Source organism: Pipistrellus hanaki, assembly GCF_964339955.1.
Source record: "Pipistrellus hanaki genome assembly, chromosome: 1".
NCBI classification, from domain to species: Eukaryota; Metazoa; Chordata; class Mammalia; order Chiroptera; family Vespertilionidae; genus Pipistrellus; species Pipistrellus hanaki.
The window spans coordinates 62,943,118-62,967,258 of NC_140503.1; the positions used below are offsets into that span (position 1 = coordinate 62,943,118).

A 24,141-nucleotide genomic window follows, 5' to 3' on the forward strand; every position below is an offset into this window, starting at 1 on the left:
CTTTCCATAGTAGGTTATTCTGGATATCTGTGTGGAAAGAAGCATTTCTTCTTTCTTGGTATAGATTCTGGTCAAAAGATCTAAGAGGATGGACTTTACTTTGGGGCCCTCCCCTACCTCCTTCTCTGTGCTCTCCCTCATCTTTTAATGCCTTAAGCTCCAAATACTATACTTCAATGTTTTTCAGCCCATTCAGCACTACCTCTTGCCCCAAGGACTCTAGGCTCCAAAACAGAACTGCTACCCATTTCCCAAAAATTCCAAATTTCTCTTATAGTAAAACTTTCCTTAATTAGAAAGAAGATACTGTCTTTAAGAAATAGTACAAATAAATATCATCTAAGTGATTGCAGTGTGACAGTATGTTAACCTAAGTAAGTCCAGGGAGAAATTCCAGGTAGAGCATCAAAAGTCAAGTGAAATATTTCAGGCATGATGAAGAAGATACTTAATGGGGAGGCAGGACATGCACATGTATATATGCCAGGGATCATAGCTGTCTGCCTATTACAATGGTGAATATGAACTGTTCCTACAGATTAGAGCTTCCTCTCTTCCTTTACTTTTGAACACAGACTTAGCTGCTTAGTTTTTTCCCTCCAGGGGTCTCATGGAAAGCAGAAATGGGAGTTCAGTTTAAATAGAAAGAGAAACAGTAGAAACCATGGAAACATCATAAACATACAAAAAATAAGGCAATTCTCCTCAGACTTAATATACTAACCTTCCTACTACTAAGTTAAGTTATTATGACAAACGTAAATAGATCAATACACATACCTTCCCTTTGCTCTTTTAATTTCTTACGGAAAACTTCAGCCCGGATCTCTTCAAAGGAGAACTCGCCCACTCCCGCATAAATCTTCTCCTTGCAGTACATCACCTTGTCTTTCTTCTCCTCAGACGCTTGCTGATGGCTTTGAACTCTTTGCAGGAGATCACCTTCTTCCTTTCCAGGCTTTCTTGTGCTTAGAATATGGTTTATACTGGGTTCAATTTTACATGGTGTCCTAAAAGAAGCAAAATAATTATTATTCACCAAGCAGATTAAATGAGTTATTTTTAACGTTTTGATAAGACACACGTACAATATCAGCAGCAAGACTAAATGTGATTGATTTTAAAAACAAAACAAAAACACAAAAGGATGAGAAAAGAGCCTACAAATAATTTACATTGGTTATCAACAATCATGCTCTAAGTACTATGTTATGATTAGGGGAAAAATTAGCCATAAGTTAGAGTAATCAAATATTTATATTTCTTATAGTATAGGTAATATATATATATATATATATATATATATCTCATAATGCAATTTCTTTGTTTTTTAAAACTATGTTTTTATTGAATTCAGAGAAAGGGAGAGGGAAAGACAGAAACATCAATGATGAGAGAGAATCATGTTCAGCTGCCTCTGCACGCCCCATACTGGAAACTGAGGCCGCAACCTGGGCATGTGCCCTGACTGGGAATCTAACCGTGACCTCTGGATCATAGGTCGACGCTCAGCTACTGAGCCACACCAGCGGGCCACAATACAATTTCTTTTTTCTTTTTATTTTATTATTTTATTTAAAAAATATATATTTTATTGATTTTCTGCAGAGAGGAAGAGAGAGGGATAGAGCCAGAAACATTGATGAGAGAGAATCATCAATCAGCCGCCTCCTGCACCACCCCCACTGGGGATGTGCCTGCAACTGGGGGGAGCACACTGGAATGAGGGGCAGTTGTGGGTGATCAGGCTGGCGGACGGGCATTTGGGGACGGGCGGACGGGCATTTGGGGACGAGCAGACCGGCAGTGGGGGGCAATTGAGGGCGAGCAGGCCGGCAGGAAGAGTGATAAAGGGCAATCAGGCAGGCGCGCGGGGTTAGGAGCCAGCAGTCCCAGATTTAAAGAGAGATGTACGACTGTCGGCTTAGGCCTGATTCCTGTAAACCAGCAGTAGGACATCCTTCCAGGGGTCCCAGATTAGAGGGTGCAGCAGGCCCGGCTGAGGGGACCGCCCCCCCCCCCCCCAATACGAATCTCGTGCACCAGGCCTCTAATGTAAATGTAAACCTATTAAGTTTATTTTTCAGTAAGAATGTAAGAATATTACCAAATGGTCTTTTAGCCCTAAAATACTCAAAGGAATATAGACAGACATAAAGGAAACATAAAACTTTGGTTACTTTCATACCCACAAAGATGAAAATACCTTTGGGAATTAGGATAGGTACTTCTGCCCATGCTTAATAATTCCCACCTCAAAAAATCTGGAAATCAAACTCACATAACAGGCTGTTGTGCAGTCTCTTCCACATATGGAGTAAAACTGGGCACCATGGAGGGTACAGCCGTCACAGAAGCTGTATTGTCATGAGGCTGGCAATGAAGAAAGTGAAAATTACCATGGCTTTACATTCTGACACAACATATGCAGACCATGCCTAATTATGCAAGAAGAATCTTTTTTAAAGATGCTAAAAATACTCCTATAATCTAAATCTGAAGTCTTTTTATGTTGGCAAAGACACTGGATGAAAGTAAGAGTCCTTACCCTGGATTCCAAAGGCCGGCCTACGTTCCAAGGGCCCGCTCGCAGCTCATTCTCTTTGGCCCTCGACACGGGGGGCGCTATCCATGGCTGGACTGTAGGCTTAGACAGGTCTGCTACAGAAGTCTCATCAGCATTTTCATCAAAAACAGTAATTCTAGAATTACTCTGCATGGGTTGAGGAAGTGGATTTTGGAGTCCTCTGTTCTGGTTTGAAACTAGGAGAAAAATATTAAAACCATGTAAAATCTTTAGTTATCCAACTCAGATTCCAGATAAGGTTACTTGTACTACCATAGAATCAAAGTAATATTTTAATCCAGCATTTGTTACTTTTATTCTCCTTTCCCTCACCTACAATTTTTTACTCATAAATATACTTAAATAAAAAAAACAAATTCTACATCTGCCTTCAGTCATCATTCTAATATTGTCCTTTTATCAGAGATTAACCTAACTTAAATCTTCATTTTTCAGTTTAAAATTTTGTCAATGGAAACCAGTTGAGACATTCTGAAGCTTATGGAGACAAATTAAAATTAGTTCATTTATTAGGGGTGCTCTCTGTTGTGGGGCTGGTTGATACAATCAACCTTCATCATGATCTGAAAGAAATGTTCTTTAGGACCATATACACTCTTTTACTCTAACTAGAGGCCCAGGCTTTGCTGGGTAATCTTCTTTGTAGGTTCTTGCTATTTCTTGCCACTCCCTTCTGGCACCCTCTCAAATCTAACATCCCTCTCACAATCCGAGACTGCTGGCTTCTAACTGCTTGCCTGCCTGCCTGATTTCCTCTAACCACTTCTGCCTGCAAGCCTGATCACCCCCTAACCGCTCCCCTGCCTGCCTGCCTAACACCGAACTGCTAGGCCTGATCTCACCCCCAACTGCCCTGCCGGCCTGATCTCGCCCCTAACTGGCCTCTCTTGCAAGCCTGGTCCCCCAACTGTCCTCCCTTGCTGACCTAATGGCCCCCAACTGCTTTCCCCGGCAGGCCTGGTCCTCCCCAACTGCCCTCCCCTGCAGGCCTGATTGCCCCTAACTGCCTCTGCCTACTTGATCACCTCCAACTGCGCTCCCCTGCAGGCCTGATCTTGCCCACAACTGTCCTCTGCTGGCCAATTTGGTTCTAAATGGTCGGTTTCTATGCCAGTGTCAAAAGCTCTGCCTCCTAGGCAGTCATTTGCTCCTCATAGTTTACGCAGATTTGATTTTCTTTTCTTTTTTTAAATTTTTTAAGTTTTGGGGATTTAAAAAAACACACACGTCTTTATTGTTCAGATTATTACCAGTACATGTGTTCCTCTTTCTTTTCCCCATAGCTCCCCTCCACCTAATTTTCCACCCCACCCGTATCCTTACCGCCCCCTTCACTCCCCGGTCTCCCCGCCACTGTCTTCATCCATAGGTGTAAGATTTTTGTCCAATCTCTTCCCGAACCTCTCACAGGCCTTTCCCGCTGAGAATTTATTAGTTAATAAAAGTTAGTTAATATATTGCTCTCTGTACCTTTTGTTCAATGTTGCTATAAATATAAAATTTACCTAAAAAACAGTAAATTAAAAACCTTATTGTTGTTCATCTTTAGATTTACAAAGAGAGCCCAATTTCTGGCCCTAAAAGACCATGTTAATATATTCTCTGAGGCTCTGGACATGTAAACTTTATTTTGACAAGATATAACTTTTTTTAAAATATATTTTATTGATTTTTTTACAGAGAGGAGAAAGGGATAGAGAGCTAGAAACATCAATGAGAGAGAAACATCGACCAGCTGCCTCTTGCACACCCCCTACCGGGAATGTGCCCGCAACCAAGGTACATGCCCTTGACCAGAATCGAACATGGGACCTTTCAGTCCACAGACCGACGCTCTACCACTGAGCCAAACCGGTTTCGGCAGATATAACTTTTTTTGATTAGCAACTCTTGAATGCAAAAACTCTTAATGCTTCCTATATTAGATTTTTAAAAATTAAGTCACAAAATTGCTGACAAGTTTTTTGTGTACACTGTGAAATCAATTCTCCTTAGGCTTCCTTCTTTTAGCTACCTAGTACTCAGAATACTAGGACAATGTCTACATATATATTATCTCTTTACATAATTTGCCTACCACCTGAGACTAAGAATTTCCCATAATTACATTTAATAAAAACGTACCCTTGAGAGCACTTCCTATACGGCTGATTGGAGCTCTTGCTGTCTTTTTCCCTTTGCTTTTTAGTTCAGCCAGAGTACTTCGTTGTGGTAGAGATGACCCCAAATCTTCCTCCTCCTCTTCTTTCTCAAGTACAGACAGAGTTTGCCGAGTCACTCGAGCTTGGAATTGTCTAAAGTAAAAAATAAACAATTAACTTTTGGTGAGATCAATACTACTCACCAGATTCAAAGTTCTAATTTGTTAAAACAAACAAGGGAGAAGGGTAGGATGGGAGAAGAAATATGTAGAAAAAGCCTAAGAAAGTGTTTATTTTCTCAGGAATAAAGAAAACCACCTTGAGATCAGAGAGGGTTTGGGCTAGAATGATTTAGCACCCCCACCTTTAAAAAAAATATATTTTATTGATTTTTTACAGAGAGGAAGGGAGAGAGATAGAGAGCTAGAAACGTCGATGAAAGAGAAGCATCGACCAGCTGCCTCTTGCACACCCCCTACCTGGGATGTGCCCGCAACCAATGTACATGCCCTTGACCGGAATTGAACCTGGGACCTTTCAGTCCACAGACCAACGCTCTACCACTGAGCCAAACCGGTTTCGGCTTAGCACCCTCTTTTAAATGTCCAAATTTGACTAATTAAAAATACTCTGAAGATTACCATTAGGTTTGTCTGAAGAAAAAACCAGGGTGACTAAGATTACAGAATTTATTAAAGTCAGAGTTTCCCACCATTTTTTTAATTATAAAACTTACAAAATAGTTAACAAGAGTAAATAAGTACCCAAATACCCTTCTTGTAGATTCACCAATTAACTTCTTGCCACATTATTTTATCACTGCCTTTATGTGTCTCTCTCTCCATACACTGCCCCCAACTCAGCATTTTTGTGTAATCATTCAAAATAAAGTTATTTCCAACATAACATTTTACTTTAGTAAAGTTGGCAGAAGTTTGAAGACTAAAGTTCTTGTGCTGCTGCTAAAGTTTTAAGTATTAAAAAAAACTAAAGTTCTTGCACTGCTGCTAAAGTTTTAAGTAAAAAAAACACCACACACACACACAAAAAACAATAAACTGCAAGTGCTGCCCAACATGGAGTACACTCATGATAGCACATACTTCTCTCTCTCTTCCTCCATCCCCCTCCCCCTCTCTTTGATTGGAACTAAAATCTCTAGATAGAACACAAAAAAAGCAACCGAGGCCTCTAAAAAGTAAACAAAAGCAAGTGAACTGTGGAGAGGAGACAAACTTGAAGAAATAACCGACATGGGGTTGTTTCCTGTTTGTTTTCCCTTCTCTTTTTTTCTTATGGTTTTGAATTGTTGCAAAGGTGCAAAGTTAAAACTCCTAGAGAAACCTCATCTTTCCGGCCAGATGACTGGGAAAGGGAGGCTCTGAATGCCAATGGATATGGGAGAAATACGGGAGAGGATGAGCTGAAAAAGAGATCTCCTAATTCTGTATAGGAGTTGACACAAACCCTAGATTCACTCCTCAGTTATGTATGCACAGGGCAGAACCATGGCAGCACAGAAAAGGCTGTGAGAATTGAACTATAACGTAAACCACTGCCCAAGTCCCAGAACAACCAATGAGCAACACACATGGCATAGACCTCAAAGGTGTTCAATATTTAACAGACACTGAAATCTAAAATGAGAAAGAACTTGAGACATCTGAATGTTGGTTACCTACTAAGACATTCAACATCCTCCATAGAATATTAACCAATAGGACCCAGGGTCTAATAACATAGTATCATTATAAATGTCCAGGTTATAATCCAAATTCAGCACACAAATAACCAGGAGAATGTGACCAACTCTCAAAGAAAAAGATAATCAAGAGATACTAACAGTAAGATGACACACGTGTCCTAGCTGGTTTGGCTTAGTAGATAGAGCATTGGCCGTGAACTGAAGGAGCCCAGGTTTGATTCCAGTCTAGAGCACATATCTTGGTTGCAAGCTCAATCCCTGGAACTGGTTGGGGCCTGTGTGGGAGGCAACCAATCTCCCATCAATGTTTCTCTGTTTCTTCCCCTTCCTTCAACTCTCTCTAAAACTCAATGGAAAAAAAAATCCTCAGATGAGGATTAACAACAACAACAACAACAACAACAAAAAGATGACACAGGTGTGATGGGAGTTTTCAGAGATTTTAAAGCAACTATTATAACTATGCCCCATGAGATAAAGGTAGAAACATTTAAAATAAAATCCATAATTGGCCATTCTGAAGAATAGAAAGAAAAAAGGTTTAAATTTTATTAAAATAGGAACTGAGCTTCAGGGACCTGTGGGACAATTATAAAAAGGTTTAACATATGTATAACTGAAGTCCCAAAAGAAGAAAAAAAATATATAGGCACAGAAAAATATTTTTAAAACCATGACTGAAACTTTTCAAAATTTGTGAAAGGTATAAATTTAACAAAATTGTAAAAGCCGATTAAACCCCAAATGGATTAAATTCCATCCAGACACATCACAATCAAACTGCTGAAAACCAATGTTGAAGAAAAATATCTTAAATGAACACCAAGAAAAATCAACACATTACAGTCAAAGGAATTAGAAGAGCTAAAAAGAACAGTTAGAGAATGCATATTACTTGATTTCCAGATTTACTATAAAGCTACAGTAATCTAGATAACATGGTATACACTAATGAATAAACAAATAATAGAACAAACTAGATTAACGAAATAAAACTACACAAATGATCAAACTGAAACTGATTTTTGACCAAGGTGCAAAGGCAACTTAATGGAGAAAGTCTTTTCAACTGTAAAAAAAAAAGAACCTTGACCCAAACCTTATACAAAAATTAACCATTATGCAAAATGGAATACAGATCTAAATGTGAAAGTAAAACTATAAAATTTCAAGATGCAAACAATGGAGAAAATTTTTGTGACCTTTGGCTAGATAAAATTCTCAGATATAACAAAAGCACAGTCCATAAGAAATAACCGATGTCAGACTACTTCAAAACTAAAAACTTTTATTCTATAAAAGATATTGTTAAGAGAATGAATAGACCAGAGGTAAGCTGGGACAAAGGCTTACAAATCACTTATTTGACAAAAGACTTGTATTCAGAATATATAAAGAACTCTTACATCTCAAATGCATTATGCTAAATGAAAGAAGCCAAACACAAAAGGCTACATATTTTTATCATTACATTTATATGATATTATGAAAAAGTAAAAACTATAGGGTGAAAGAATAAATGAGTTGTTGCTAGAGTTTGGGAGTGAAAGTAGGTGTTGACCACAAAGGGAGAGCAAGATAGAATTCTATGGAGTGATGGAACTAGTTTACGAGTATATCATGATCATGGTAATGGTTATATGTCTCTTTTCATTTGTGAAAACTACTTATAAAACTTACACCACAAAATGCATATTCCTGTATGTTAAATATGCTTTTTAAAAAACTGAATAGTAAACATGCCAATCCATGGAGAGTACTTTATTAGATGCAAAAATGACCATTTATAGCCACTAGTTATAAAGAGTTAAAACAAGCTCTAGAGAAGCATCTTACCGGTGCTGGGATTGCAATCTTTCCAGTGGTTTAGCCTTCCGTTGAATCCCTTCCTGAAATATCATATCTGCCTTCTTAAAGTTTTCTCTAGCTTCGTATTCTTCAGCCCACGAAATATAGAACTGAGCAAGTGAAACGGCAATCCCTTGGTTGTGTAAATAACTGTACATATCCAAAGGCTCATTGCATAAATGCCCCTGTAACAAATTAAAAGCATTAACAGTTAACTGATTTCTATTCACTTACTGTCTATTATGTGCCAAACAATCACTGGACATACTATCTGTAGTTTCTGCATTGGGGGAAAAAAAAAAAAAATATATATATATATAGAAGGCTAAGGGACCGTCCGACCGGTAGCTATAACACACAATGACCACCAGGGGGCAAATGCTCAATGCAGGAGGAGCTGCCAAGCTGCGGTGACTTGGTAGCGGCAGTTCTTGGGTGACGCACCCCAGAACCAGAGAAGAGAGAGCCCGATTCCGGGGCATGTCACCAGAGGACCGCCCTCTCGCAATCCAGGACCCCTTGGAGGATCTCAGACAGCCAGTTTCAGACGGATCCCCGCAGGCCAGGCCGAGGGACCCCACCTACCGGAGGGACCCCATTCACTCCACAGATGCCCTTCAAGCACAGTGCCAGGGAGGTCGGCTGGGGAAGAAACAAGGGAGGCTGGCTCTAGGGTGTGTCCAGTCCCACCCCCTGGCCACCTTCTAATTAATATCCTTTCAATGTGCATGAATTCATGCACTGGGGCACCAGTTATAATATAATGTTGTAAGGATGATACTGAGAGGACCTAAAAAGAAGACAAAAGGACCTACAAAGAGAACAGAAAAGGTTAATTTGTGAGAGAGAAAAAAGGAAAGACTTCAAAAAGATATGATATTTGAGTGTGGCCTTGAAGAAAGAACAGACTTACATCAGGTAGAGAAGAGGAAAGGGCATTCTAGGCACAGAGAATTGTTTGTAGGGGTGTAGGCAAGATAGAGGTTTGGGGGGGAAAAAGGTGTGACAGGAGTTGAATGTCAAGCTAATCAATTCTGAATTTACCTGAGAGTCAATATATGTGTATTGGGTGGGAGAGCTATATGACATGGTTAAATCTGTATTATATTCTCTTTTTATTTTTATTAATCCTCAACCGAGGATATTTTCTCCATTGATTTTTAGAGGGTGAAAAGGTGGGGGAAGGTGAGAGAGACAGAAAAAGAGAAAAGGAGAGAGAGAGAGAGCGAGCATGAGCGCAGCATCAATGTGAGAGAGACCCTTCAATTGGTTGCCTCCCTCACATGCTGGGACCGAATCCTCAAATCTGGATTTTAGAAGGGAACTTGTATTTCTAGAGAATTCTAGTAGCAAGAAAGGGGTATGGGTGGAAATCACTAAAAACCCCGCCACTGACAGTTTGATATACGTTCTTTAGTCTTATACAGAATAAGATGATTGTTTCAATCATTTTATAAAGCTTTAATAATCAAAATTGCTTTTATTACACTTGGTGCATCACTCATTTTTTCCTTGCTGTGGCTTACTCTTCACTATTACTTTTTAAATAAACAACTTTTAAGTTTGCACAATTACAAATAATTCTATAATAAATATCTTCATGCATACAACCATTCATGTTTTACACTACCCTCTTAAGAAAAAAAATCCTAGTAGGACTATGTTAAAAAGTTAAAAATTGCCTTTTAAAAGAGTCATACAAATTTAAAATGCTAATAGTAACTTCCAAATACCAATTTTTAAAACTCCCTTACTTCATGTAAAAATGGCATTTCAGTGTTCCAATTAGTTCTTTTACTATCAGGGAGGCTAACATATTCTCCTGTTTGTTTATTAGATGTCTAGCCTAAAATAAGTCCTCCTTGTATGTCTGTCCACACAACTCAATACTTTCCCTCTTTTTTTGTTATTTTTACAATTAATTGCTTAACATCTGTCTTCCACAATAAAGTAAACTCCACAAACACAGAAAACTTTGCTCTCTACTATATCCCAATCCCTAGCCAGGGTCTGCTAGAAATGGTTGAATGAAATGCTCCATTTATATCTCTCTCTCACAAAAACAGTATTTTATAGTTTAATTCTGCAGTAATTCAGTAAATTATTTTTCTCTGCTTATCCAAATTAGTGATGTTTTCCCATATGTGATGGTGCTTCAAGCAAAGTTACAATTCTGAATGCGTTATCAGTGTAAGATCCAGTCTTAACACAGATTTCACTTTAGTAACAACTCTCTGAATAGCTCTGTGCAGCATGGAGCTGCCAATAAAAGCTGGCTGTCCCACGGTTATTCCAGAGTGCGAAATGACATCACTTAAGAAAGCATAAATTAAGGGGCAACGTGGTTAGAGTAATAGATCCAAAAGGTAAACAAATCTTTTCTTTTTTCTTTTTATTGAATTTGAGTGACACTGGTTAATAAAATTATACAGGTTTCAGGTGCACATTTCCACAACACATTATCTGTGCACTGTATTGTATGTTCACCACACCCCAAAAGAATCTTTTTGGTAATCTCTAAAAGGCCAAACTAAAACAATTTTAACGAAAAATACTGTTTTTTTCTAAAAATAAACATCCCCTTAGACTGTAATTATCCTTTATAAAAATAACTGATTGAAGACATCTTTCTGCAAATCAAAAGATAGTCAGAAAACCATCTGTTACTCCTCCTGATTATCCCATAAATAAAAAAATAAGAATTTAATATGCACCTTGTTAGCCATGTACGATGTTAAGATTATTGCTGACCATTCTAGGGCTGATTATTTGAATTTGAGGATTGTCTAGAATAGTGTTTCTCAGAATGCCGATGGTGAAGGGGCCAGTATTGGGGGCAGGGTGTGTGTGTGTGTGTGTGTGTTTAAAAATTTCCAATCCATCGTGGAACTGATATTTTTAAATACAATAAAAACAAGTTACTAAATAGATCATGTGTTTGGATGTTGTGACAATATGAAATGTTAACAAAATTTCTAAATGGCTACTCAACCATTCTTTCAAGAGCGATGGTCTAGATTATGATTTGTTTTTTTTACTTTATAATAATGTCATTGCTCTTCAATACCAATACCAAGATAGCATCCATTAATTGTTACTTTTAATAGCTCCAACAATATATAACCATAGAATCCCAAGATTAAGTTACTTTAGAGGTTTACCCAGTGTAACCTCTTAATGAAACACATATAAGAATATTATATAAGAGTCTTCCAGTCAAGATGGTGGCATAAGTAAACATGGTACTCACCTCCTCCCATAACCACATCAAAATTACAACTAAACTACAGAGCAATAAACATTCAGAACTATGTTAATTCTGGCTGAAAGGAAGTCCTACAACTAGGGATTAAAGAAGAAGCCACATTGCTCTGGCCATTGTGGCTAGGCTGGAGTATTGTCGTGTACACCATAAGGTGGTGGGTTGGAACCCTGGTTGGGGCGCATGCAGGAGGCAACTGATCAGTTTTTCTCTCACATCAATATTTCTCTCTCTCTTGTCCTCTTTCTGGGGGGAAAAACACACACAAAAAAAAACATCACCAGCCACATTGACTGATAGAAAGGATGGACATGTGGAATGAACTGGTTCCACACCCACATGTGGCAGATAAAAATTGGGAGAAGCCCTAAGTGGTTTGTCTCAGTGGATAGAGCGTCAGTCTGAGGACTGAAGGGTCCTGCGTTTGATTCTGGTCAAGGGAATGTGCCTTGGTTGCGGGCTCGATCCCCAGTAGGGGGTGTGCAGGAGGCAGCTGATTGGTGTTTCTTATTGATGTTTGTAACTCTCTATCCCTTTCCCTTCCTGTCTATAAAATGTGTGTGTGTGTGTGTGTGTGTGTGTGTGTGTGTGTGTGTGTATTGTTTAGATATTGGGAGGAATATCTCAGCTGCAGAGGTCCCCCCTGAGGAGTGAAGAGTCCCAACTCCACACAAGGCCTCCCATGCCAGGGTTCCAGTGCCAGGAAGATAAGCCCCCATAACTTCTGGATATAAAAACCAGAGGGGATTGTGGCTGAGGGAGACAAAGGTCTGCCGGAGTCCCAGGCAGTTTCTCTTAAAGGGCCCACTCACAGGCTTAGTCAGACTCAGTCCCTCTGAGTTCTAGTACAGGGGCAGCAGCTCAAAGGCACCAGAAACATACAGAGGGGAAATGATTTGTCTGGCATCAGGGCAAGAACTGGAAGGACAACTTTCGCTCCCATATAGAAATGCTGATTGACCATTGTTCCTTTTTCTGAGGAACCACAGAGCAGGCAGGTGGGACCACATCTGAGTCTCTATCAAGTTAGCTATTACTATTCACCTGCCCTGGTGATTCTTTAAGACCCTACACTACCCAAACTGTGGACCCAACACAAGCTGTTGGGCTTTTCCATAGGAATGGCTTATCTTGGTTCATGCTTCAGACTTAAAATCTCTCAAACAAGCAGCATCTGGCCTTGGCATGCCCCATACCACTCATTAAGTGGCCCCAGATCTGGCACTAGTGCCAGCCAGCCATGGTTAATAGCTGGTCTCTCTTGGACTCCTCCAAGCCCAGCACAAGTAGCAAACATCTGCAGATCACTTTGTAGCTCATGCTGGGAGGCCCGGGGCAGAACACAAGCAGCAGCTGACCTTGGCTTGCATCTATGGGGAGACCCCAGAGCCAGTGCAACCTAAGGACAGCTTCAGACCAAGTTGAATGACTACACCCAACCACCTCCACAAGTGACACACACAAGGGGCAGACTCAGTGGCACTAGAGCCAAAAGCGGGTTAGACCCCTGCACAGGTGACCCTCCACAGTGGTTGGAAATTGATGGTCGGTGGTTGCAGCCATTCCTTGCCACTGACTAGCCTAGGAGTAAATCCCTTCCACTGATGTGCCAACAGCAACCCAGGCTCAGTTATAAGAGGAGGGTCTTCCCAGCCCACACAGGGGATACACTGGGGAGCCCCTCTTAGGTGATCAGGGAGGCTGTGCCACTGGACCCTAGAGGACCCCTACTCCATTAAGTCATTCTATCAAGCCTGGGAGATGCAGTAACTCTAGTACATAGAAACAAATATAGGGAGGCTGCCAAAATGAGAAGACAAAGAAACACGTCCAAATGAAACAAAAACTACAGATAAGCAATCTATTGTACTAGTGCAGAGCTCAAAACACTGGTTGTAAGGATGCTCAATGAACTTAGTGAGAACTTTAACAGCATAAAAAAGACCAGTCAGAAATGATGGCTACACTAACTGAAATGAAGAACAATTTATAGCCCTATCCAGTTTGGTTCAGTGGATAAAGCATCAGCCCGAGGACTGAAGGGTCCCAGGTTTGATTCTGGTCAAGGGCACGTATTCTGGTTGCGGGCTCGATCCCTGGCCTTGGTCAGGGCTCATGTGGGATGCAACCAATCCACGTGTCTCTCTCACATTGATGTTTCTTTGTCTCTCCTCCTTCCTTCCACTCTCTCAAAAAAATCAATGGGGGGAATATCCTTGGGTGAGGATTAACAACAAAAAAAGAGTAAATTACAGAAATTCAACAGGACAGTAAATAAAGATGAGAATCAAAGCAGCCATCCTATATAATAATAAGTGATATGCAAATTGACCAAACGGCAAAACAGAGCAATAACCATCAGGACAGCCATCCAGGACCATGCTATGACACCCACTGGCACCAAGCCAACCATGTTGGGTGCGATGTGATTGGTCGGGGGACCGGCCATCGCCCCATGATCGCCCTGCAGAGGAAGGCCCAGGCCACCAGCTCACAGGCAATCAATTGGGGGGCTCCATGATCGCCCCAAAGAGGGAGGCCCAGGCCACCGACCAGCAGGCTTCGCCTGGTGGGCAGGGCCTCCCTCTGCGAGGGAAGCCAGGATCCCTGGTGCTAGAGGGAAGCCGGTGCCAGCCGCGGGGGGAAGAAAGCTTCCTCTTGCATAAATTTTGTGCATCGGGCCTCTAGTTTGGAATACAAGAAAGCAAAACACACCAAATCAGAAAAAAGAAAAAAAAATCCAAAAAAGTGAGGACAGGGTAAGGAGCCTCTGTGACAACTTCAGCTGTACCAACATTAGCATCATGGTGATGCTGGAATGGAGAAGAGGGCAAGAAATTGAAAACCTATTTGAAAAAAATGACAGAAAACTTCCCTAACCTGGTGAAGGAAACAGACATATAAGTTCAGGCAGTGCAGGGAAGCCCTAACAAGATGAACTCAAAGAGGCCCATAGCCAAGACACATCATAATTAAAATGCCAAAGGTTAAAGACAAAAAGAGAATCTTAAAAGCAGCAAGAGAAAAGATTTAGTTACCTACAAGCAAACTCCCATCAGATTGTCAGCTGATTTCTCAACAAAAATTTTCAGGCCAGAAGGAATTGGCCTGAAAAAATCAAAGGGATGAAAAGCAAGGACCTACAACCAAGACTACTCTACCCAGCAATGCTCTAATTTAAAATTGAAGGAGAAATAAAGACCTTGTCAAATAAAAAAAAGCTAAAGGAGTTCATAACTACCAAATCAACATTACAATAAATGTTGAAGGGGTTGCTTTAAGAAGAAAAAAAGGGGGGGGGGGGAGGAGATAATAACAAAATGGTAATTAATATATATCAACAATTACTTTAAATGCAAATGGTTTAAATGCTCAAATCATAAGACATACTGTGGCTGAATAGATAACAAAACAAGATCCTTACATATGTGTATAAGACACTCACGTCAGATGGAGACACACACACACACACACACACACACACACACTGCAAGTAAAGGGATGGAAAAAAACATATTTAATGCAAATGGAAATGAAAAAACAAAACAAAAAAATAAACCAAACAGCTGGAGTAGCAATATTTATACCAAACAAAATAGACTTTTAAACAAAGGTTGTAATAAGAGACAAAGGACATTACGTAATGATAAGGGAATCAAGCCAACAAAAGGATACAACTCTTTTAAACATTTATGCACCCAACATAGGAGCACTAAAATATAGAAAGTATACTTGAGGGGCATAAAGGGAGTGATCATTTGTAATACAGCCATACTAGGGAATTTTAATACCCAACTGACATCTAAAGATAAATCATCCAAACAGAAAATCAATAAGGAAACAGAAGCCTTAAATGACACACCAGACTAGATGATATTTTCAGAGCATTTCACCCCAAGACAGCAGAATATAAACTTTTTAAAAATGCATATGGAACACTTTCTAGGATGGACCACATTGTAGGACACAAAAGATGTCTCGAAAAAACTTAAGATTGAAATCATATCAAGCATCTTCTCTGTCCACAAGGGTATAAAACTAGAAATAAACTACAAGAAAAAACTAAACACAAACAAATACACAGAGGCTAAATAATATGTTACTAAGCCAGTGGTTCTCAACCTTTCTAATGCCCCCACCCTTTAATACAGTTCCTCATGTTGTGGTGACCCCCAACCATAAAATTATTTTTGTTGCTACTTCTTAACTGTAATTTTGCTACTGTTAATGAATTGTAATGTAAATATCTGTGTTTTCCAATGGTCTTAGGCGACCCTGCTAGCGGTTCTCAACCTGTGGGTCGTGACTGACATCTAAAGATAAATCATCCAAACAGAAAACACCATCGGAAAACACAGATATTTACATTATGATTCATAACAGTAGCAAAATTACTGTTAAAGACACCAGATAAAGACACTACAAAGAAGTAGCAACGAAAATAATTTTATGGTTGGGAGTCACCACAACATGAGGAATTGTATTAAGGCGTCAGGGCATTAGAAAGGTTGAGAACCACTGTTCTAAACAATACATGGGTTAACAATGAGATCAAGGAAAAAATCAAAATATACTTAGAGACAAATAAAAATAAAAAGACAACTCCAAATCTATGGGACATAGCAAAAGCAGTCCTACGAGGGAAATTTATAGCATTATAGGCATACCTCATGAAATAAAAAATCCCTCAAATGAACAATATAATCTTACACCTAAAGGAACTAGAGAAAGAACAACAAACAAAGCCCAAAGTGAGTAGAAGGAAGGAATAATAAAGGCCAGAGAAGAAATAAAATAGTCTAAAAAGATAACACAATGGATCAATAAAACCTGATGTAAGTTCTCTGAAAAGCTGAACAAGATTGATAGACCTTTAACCAGATTCATCAAGGAAAATAGAGGACCAAAATAAATAAAATCAGAAATGAAAGAGAAGTAACAACTGACACCACAGAAATAGTAAGAAAATACTAGGAACAACTGTATACTAACAAACTGGATAATCTAGAAGAAATAGATAAAATCCTAGAAACACACAATCTTCCAAAACAAAACCAAGAAAAAACAGAACACCTGAACAGAACGATAACAACGAATGAAATAGAAGCAGTTAATAAAAAAAAAAACCTTACAGCCAAAACCGGTTTGGCTCAGTGGTAGAGCATCGGTCTGCGGACTGAAAGGTCCTGGGTTCGATTCCGGCCAAGGGCATGTACCTTGGTTACGGGCACATCCTCAGTAGGAGGTGTGCAAGAGGCAGCTGGTCGATGTTTCTCTCTCACTGACGTTTCTAGCTCTCTATCTCTCTCCCTTTCTCTCTGTAAAATATATTAAAACAAAACAAAACAAAAAAAACCTTACAATATAAAAAAGTCCTGGACCAGATGGCTTCACAGATGAATTTTACCAAACATTCAAAGAAGAACTAACACCTATCTTTAAACTATTCCAAAAAATTCAAGGGGAGGGAAGACTCCCAAGCTTTTTACCAAGACAGCGTTATCTTAATTCCAAAACCAGATAAAGACACTACAAAGAAAGAAAAGTATAGGCCAATACCCCTGATGAACATAGATGCAAAAGTCCTCAACAAAATATTAGGAGACCAAATTCAGCAATTCATTAAAATGATCATTAACCATGATCAAGTGGGATTTATTCCTGGGATGCAAGAATGCTACAAAATCCACAAATCAATTAACATGACACACCACATTAAAAAAGTAAAGGATAAAAATCATATGATCATATTAATAGATACAGAAAAAGCACTTGACAAATCAGCACCCATTTATGATGAAAACTCTGCAAAGTGGAAAGGAAGGAACATACCTAAACATAAAGGCTGTATTTGACAAACCCACAGCTAACATCACATGCAGTGGGGAAAAACTAAAAGCGTTTCCCTTAAGATGAGGAACAAACTGAGGAATGTCCACTTTCACCACTCTTATTTAACACAATACTGGAATGGAAGTCTTAGCCACATTCCTCAGACAAGAATAAATAAAAGACATCCGAATTGAAAAGAAGTAAAACTCATCATTTGCAGATGGTATACTACAAAGAACCCTTAGAAGAAAACATAGGCAGTACAACCTCTGACATTTCTCTTAGTAATATTTTTTCTGATACAGCTTCTCGGGGAAGGGAAACCAACCAACAAAAAAACTAAAAAGCTTTTGCACAGCAAAAAACACACCAAATAAATAAATATAAAAAACAAAAAACAAAAAACAAAACAACCTAATGAATGCAAGAAGATATTCACCAATGATATATTTTATGAGATTAATACTCAAAATTCATAAATAACTCATATAACAACACTAAAAAAAACCCAAAGAATCAAATTTAAAAATTGGCAGAAGAACTGAATAGACATTTCTCCAAAGAGGACATAAAGATGACAAAAAGGCATGAAAAAATGCTCAATGTCATTAACATCAGAGAAATGCAAATTAAAACCACAGTAAGATACCACCTTACACATGTCAAATGGCTATCTTCAATAAATTAACAAACAAGTATTGGCAAATATGTGGAGAAAAGGGAATCCATGTGTACTATTGGTGGGGATGCAGCTTGGTGCAGCAACTATGGAAAACCGTATGGAGTGTCCTCAAAAAATTAAAAATGGAACTGCCTTATGACCCAGCGATACCATTTCTGGGTATATATCCAAAGAAACCCAAACACTAATTCAAAAATATATATGCACCCTTATGATCATTGTTTACAATAGTCAAGATATGGAAGCAACCCAAGTGACACTTAATAGACAAGTGGGTAAAAAAAATGGTGAGATTACTCAGCCATAAATAAGAATGAAATCGCCAAAACCGGTTTGGCTCAATGGATAGAGCGTCGGCCTGCGGACTGAAAGGTCCCAGGTTCGATTCTGGTCAGGGGTATGTACCGTGGTTGCAGGCACATCCCCAGTAGGGGGTGTGCAAGAGGCAGCTAATCGATGATTCTCTCTCATGGATGTTTCTAACTCTCTATCCCTCTCTCCTCCTCTCTGTAAAAAATCAATAAAATATATTTTTTTAAAAAAGAAAAAAGAATGAAATCTTACCATTTGCGACAGCATAAAAGAACCTAAAGGATACTATGCTAAGTGAAATAAGTCAAGTCAGAGAAAGACAAATACCATATGATTTCACTTATATGTGGAATTTAACATGTTAAGCACCAAGCCTGTTTTGTCTTCCTTTCTGTTTCAGTCACCGGTGACTGACATGGCATTTAACATGTTAAAGAACAAAATAAATGAATAAAATACAAAAGACTCATAGATAAGAACACACTAATGGTTGCTAGTGGGAGGTGGGGAGGTGGTGGGGTGGGACTGGATACTAGGTAAAGAAGGTGAAGAGATTAAGAAGTACAAATTTGTAATTACAAAATATTCATGGGGATGTAAAGCACAGCATAGGGAATGTATTCAATAATCCTATCTAATAAAAGAGAAACATGCAAATTGACCGTACCTTCACTATGCCCACAAGTCTATCAGGGCAAGTATGCAAATTAACCCATCCAAGATGGCGGTTAATTTGCATACCCAGGCCAGAGCGGAGACTGAAGACAGTGTAGAAAGAAGCCAAGTGCTGCAGAAACAAGCGAAGCTGTGGAGAAGCAAGCAAGCAGGGCGGGGGAGAAGGGAGGGGAGCAGGCAGGGCGGTGGAGACTGCAGCAGGAAGCCCTATAGCAGGAATCTCCCTGCAATGGGCCTCTAGTATTATAATAATGACATATGGCGCCAGGTGTATACGGAAAATATCAGGGGGAACACTTTATAAAGTATGATTATCTAACCAGTATGCTGTACACCTGAAACCAATACAAAATAATATTGAATGTAAAGTGTAATTAAAACATAAAATTTGGGGGAAAGAGAAAAAAAAAAAAAGTTGAGCCTTCCTCAAGAGATATTTTAGCCAAAATTTTATCAATTTCAAATATCAATATTTTGTCATATTATAATAGTCACTATAAATATTCCATTACTTAGAATTATCTAATCTAATATCAAATTACCTATTTTTTATAATTTATTTTATTTTATTGCTTAAAGTATTAAAAAGAGTAGTACATATGTCACCTTCTTTTCCCCATTGACCTTCCTCCAGTCTCCCCTATCCCCCAGTATCTTGCATCCACCTGTTATGCTTATGTGCATGCATACAAGTTCTTTGGTTGATCTCTTACCCACCCACCCCCAATTTTTTTTAAATTTATTTTTTTATAAGTATCTATTTTTAAAAAATATTTTTATTGATTTTTTACAGAGAGGAAGGGAGAGAGATAGTTAGAAACATCGATGAAAGTCGATGAGCTGCCTCTTGCAAGCCCCCTACAGGGGATGTACCCACAACCAATGTACATGCCTTTGACAGGAATCGAACCCAGGACCCTTCAGTCCACAGACCGACGCTCTATCCACTGAGCCAAACCGGTTTCGGCTATTTTTTTTTATAAGTATCTAATTATCCATTATCTAACACTGTATTCTAAAATTTATCATTTACTTTTTTCTTATCTCTTTTAGGATAAAAGCAATGACATTAATGTCTAAGGAACCCTGGTCATTATTACCGTAGTTATGAAGATATTTTGTAAAAAGCCCTTAAGAGTGTTCTAGAAATAAAAGAACTACATGTCAAGTAAGACAGTACAATATATTAGTTAGGCAGACATTTTTGGACATAGAAGCCCAAAGACAAATGAAAAATTAAACATTTTTTATGATGATGACTCTCAAAAAAGCAGAGAAAGGGATACCAGAATTATCTACAAAAACTTTTTCCAATTTTATTAATATCATGTATTAGATCCTACACATTCTCCTCCAATATAGCTGCATGACCCAATTATATTTAAAAACAAACAAATAACACACTCCTTGTGATCACTAGTAAAGAGGTATAAAACATTATATTAAAATCTATCTTTAAAACCAATTTACCAAATATTGAATATTTATTAAATGTTTAGTATCTATTAAAAGGCTCAGGTTTGTGGATTTTTTTGTTGTTTTGTTTTTTTAGAAATATTTTACTGATTTTTTACAGAGAGGAAGGGAGAGGGATAGAAAGTCAGAAACATCGATGAGAGAGAAACATCGATCAGCTGCCTCCTGCACACCCCCCACTGGGGATGTGCCCCCAATAGAGGTACATGCCCTTGGCCGGAATCAAACCTGGGACCCATCAGTCTGTAGGCCAAGGCTCTATTCACTGAGCCAAACCGGTTTCGGCGAAAGGCTCAGATTTTGCCATTTTTTAGTGTACTGGGTATTTCTAGAGAAAGTCTTTTGGTTTAATACTTTAAATTCTGATGGTATTTGAAACTTACCAATTTGAGCCATAGACTGAGAAACCGAGGATCATCATAATATCTTTTTTCTCCTTGTAGTGCTTCTACAGCTCTTTCTAATAATGTTGACATATTACTCTCCTTCCCACCCTGGGGATAGTTCTGCTCCGTCCAGCTAATATACCTGAACAGGAAGAAAAGGAAAAGAACATTTTAAAAGTACATTAAACTTCTGTTTTTGCTTCAAGACCCATTCTGAATTTTTTAAAGCAGAAATACCTAATATATTGAAAGTATGCTTATTTAGAGGTCCTCAATGACATGTCCTAAGCTTGTATCCCTCAGACTTTTTTTTTTTTTTTAATATATTTTTATTGATGTTTTACAGAGAGGAAGGGAGAGAGATAGAGAGCCAGAAATGTCGATGAGAGAGAAACATCGACCAGCTGCCTCTTGCACACCCCCCACCGGGGATGTGCCCGCAACCAAGGTACATGCCCTTGACCGGAATCGAACCCGGGACCCTTCAGTCCACAGACCGACGCTCTACCACTGAGCCAAACCGGTTTCGGCTCCCTCAGACTTTTTCAAGTATCTCTAATAAGTGCCAATTGGAAATAATGGGGATGGGATAAAAGGGTGTAGTTCACAGCTACAAAATTGAAATTTCTTTAGTCTTGAATAACTCAGGAAGAGACATTATGATTATTCTGACTCTCTGTCCACAAGACTCCATTTTATATTCTGGCACACTGTTTTATAAACCCCAATTTGAGAAGCATGGTCGTAAGGGTTCATCTGTTAAGTTTTTTGTTTTTATTTAAAATATATTTTATTGATTTTACACAGGGAGGAATTGTGAGGGACAGAGAGTTAGAAACGTCGATGAAAGAGAAACACCGACCAGCTGCCTCTTGCACACCCCCCCCACTGGGGATGTGCCTGCAACCAAGGTACATGCCCTTGACCGGAATCGAACCCGGGACCTTTCAGTCCGCAGGCCGACGCTCTATCCACTGAGCCAAACCGGTCCCGGCTCATCTGTTAAGTTTGAATAAAAAATACTCACCTATCCCAAACATCCAGAGGGTCATTTCCAGTGTAAAACCGAATTTCAGATTCAAATTCCCTAAAATTTAAACAAAACAATGTTAACATAAGCAATAGTTAAAGTAAGCAAATAAATAAGTATCACCTCTATTTTTAGTCATTAAATATCTAACGTGAATCTAGATAACTACACTGGAGTTTGAGGGTTTATTAAACAGAAAGAATAATAGAGATAATTAGGATTCTGCCTGGTAACGTAACAAAACATGTAGAAATTAGAGAAACAAATTCCAAGAAACATATAGGAAAGCAGTATTACACAACAATTTAAAGTCCTGGAACAAGACTCCCTAAGTTCAAATGCAGTTCCAGTAACACTGAGTGGCATTGGACAAGCAATTTAAAATCTTTTTTTCAGTTTCCCCATCTGTAAAATCTTACCTAATAAAAGACAAACATGTAAATTGACTGTATCTCTGCTATACCCACAGCCAATCAGAGTGAGTATGCAAATCAACCCAACAAAGATGGTGTTTAATTTGCATACGTAGCTGGGTCCCAGGAACATCCTCAGCACCCAGGTCACTCAGAGCTGGCCATCGGAGGGGTGGGGGGACCCCCAGCCCACACTGGCGATCGGAGGGGTGTGGGGGGCCCTGCCCAAGGCTAAAGCCTTGGGGGCTTTAGGCTTGGGCAGGGGCAGAGCTGGTGAGAAGAGGGGCAGGGCCCCCTGCTCAAGCCAACAGCCTCTGGCTGAGCCTGCAATCAGAGGGGCAGGGGCCAAGCCAGCAATCGGAAGGGGGGGGGGGGAAAAATCAATGGAAACAAATCTTCAGATGAGGATTAAAAAAAAAAGAAAAAAAAGTCATATCCTATGAAAGACACATCCTGAAAATGCCTAAAGAAAGTTGTTATTTTTTCATAGTGATCAGACTGGAATCTGTGTTGATGAAAATACCTTGGTGGCTGCGGTGAATGGCAGTGGCTGAAGCAGCAGGGTGATGGGGCTGGCGCCTTCCCGATCATCCTGGTTGCCTCCCGCAAAGGGAAGCCAGACTGCCGCTTAGGCCTGCTCCCCATTGGGAGCGGGCCTAAACCATCAGTAGGACATCCCTGAGGGCCCCAGTCTGTGAGAGGAGACAGGCTGGGCTGAGGGACCCCTCCCCAGTGCACAAATAATGTGCACTGGGCCCCTAGAGGAATAATACTACTACTACTAACTATCTTATTAGGTTGATTAGTCTTAAATGTAAAATGTTTAAACATAACTCATTAAATGAAATTTATTATTTTATATGTATACTAGAGGCATGACATTTGTGCCCTGGAATGGGGGGGTGGTAGGGGGAATCCCTCAGCCCGGATTGCGAGAGGGTACAGGCTGGGCCTAGGAATCCCACTGGTGCACAGGGGCCGAGGAGGGATGGGGGAGGGCTCCAGAGCATGTTCAGTCCTGATAGGCCAGACCCTAGCAGCAAGCCAACCTACAAGTTGGAGTGTCTGCCCCCTGGTGGTCAGTGCATGTCATAGCAAGTTGTTGAATGGCCTTACCATATCATTAGCATATTACACTTTGGTAAACGGATGACCAGACAACTGGACCCTTAGCATCTTAGGCTTTATTATATAGGATAATAGTATGGAACAAACTATATAGATACAGATACACACACACACGAATCTTAGAGTTAAAGAAAAATTCCATGGCCAACATTAGTCAAAGAAGAGTAATATCATGTAATTTTGGAAGTGCCTTAATAAAAGTATAAAATATGACTTTGTAAAGACCTGGGAAAGGCCAAGTGCTAAGAGTTAAGACTGACCAGTTAGAATAAAGGGGGAAATATTGGGTAATAAACCACAATTCAGATAAATCAACAAAAACTATAAGAAGTTATGTTTGATATAAATAATAATAAAATAGTCCCTGATACAAAGAAATTTATACTCTAATAAGACAAGGTTTAAAATAAAAAATTAACAAAAAATACAAAACATTACAGTATATTACATTTGTCAACAATGGATCATTAAGGCTTTAAGAAGACAAAGCAGCAGGTTCAGAAGGTGAAGATGAGGAGAAACTGAAATGGAGGCATAGGTAAACACTTAAACTGCTGCCTCGCACAACCATTTCAAAACTACAACTAAAAGACAAAACGACATCATCTAGAACCACAGGAAGGCTGGCTGAGGGGAAATTTTACAATTAGAAAGAAAGAGAAAA

The 24,141-nt window shown here is 39.3% G+C and overlaps 1 protein-coding gene across 2 annotated transcripts in view; it reads right to left on the bottom strand.

Moving 5' to 3' along the window:
* Window positions 1–24,141, bottom strand: part of BUB1B (BUB1 mitotic checkpoint serine/threonine kinase B) — a 63,540-nt gene that overhangs the window by 27,176 nt on the left and 12,223 nt on the right. For both annotated transcript variants that reach the window (XM_084905144.1, XM_084905143.1), the window contains exons 3-9: window positions 21,934–21,993; window positions 20,904–21,048; window positions 8,270–8,466; window positions 4,712–4,881; window positions 2,549–2,763; window positions 2,282–2,373; window positions 781–1,010 (exon numbers count right to left, since the gene is read on the bottom strand). In XM_084905144.1, the coding sequence (XP_084761270.1) occupies window positions 781–1,010; window positions 2,282–2,373; window positions 2,549–2,763; window positions 4,712–4,881; window positions 8,270–8,466; window positions 20,904–21,048; window positions 21,934–21,993 (1,109 nt within the window). The remainder of the gene's footprint in view (window positions 1–780; window positions 1,011–2,281; window positions 2,374–2,548; window positions 2,764–4,711; window positions 4,882–8,269; window positions 8,467–20,903; window positions 21,049–21,933; window positions 21,994–24,141) is intronic.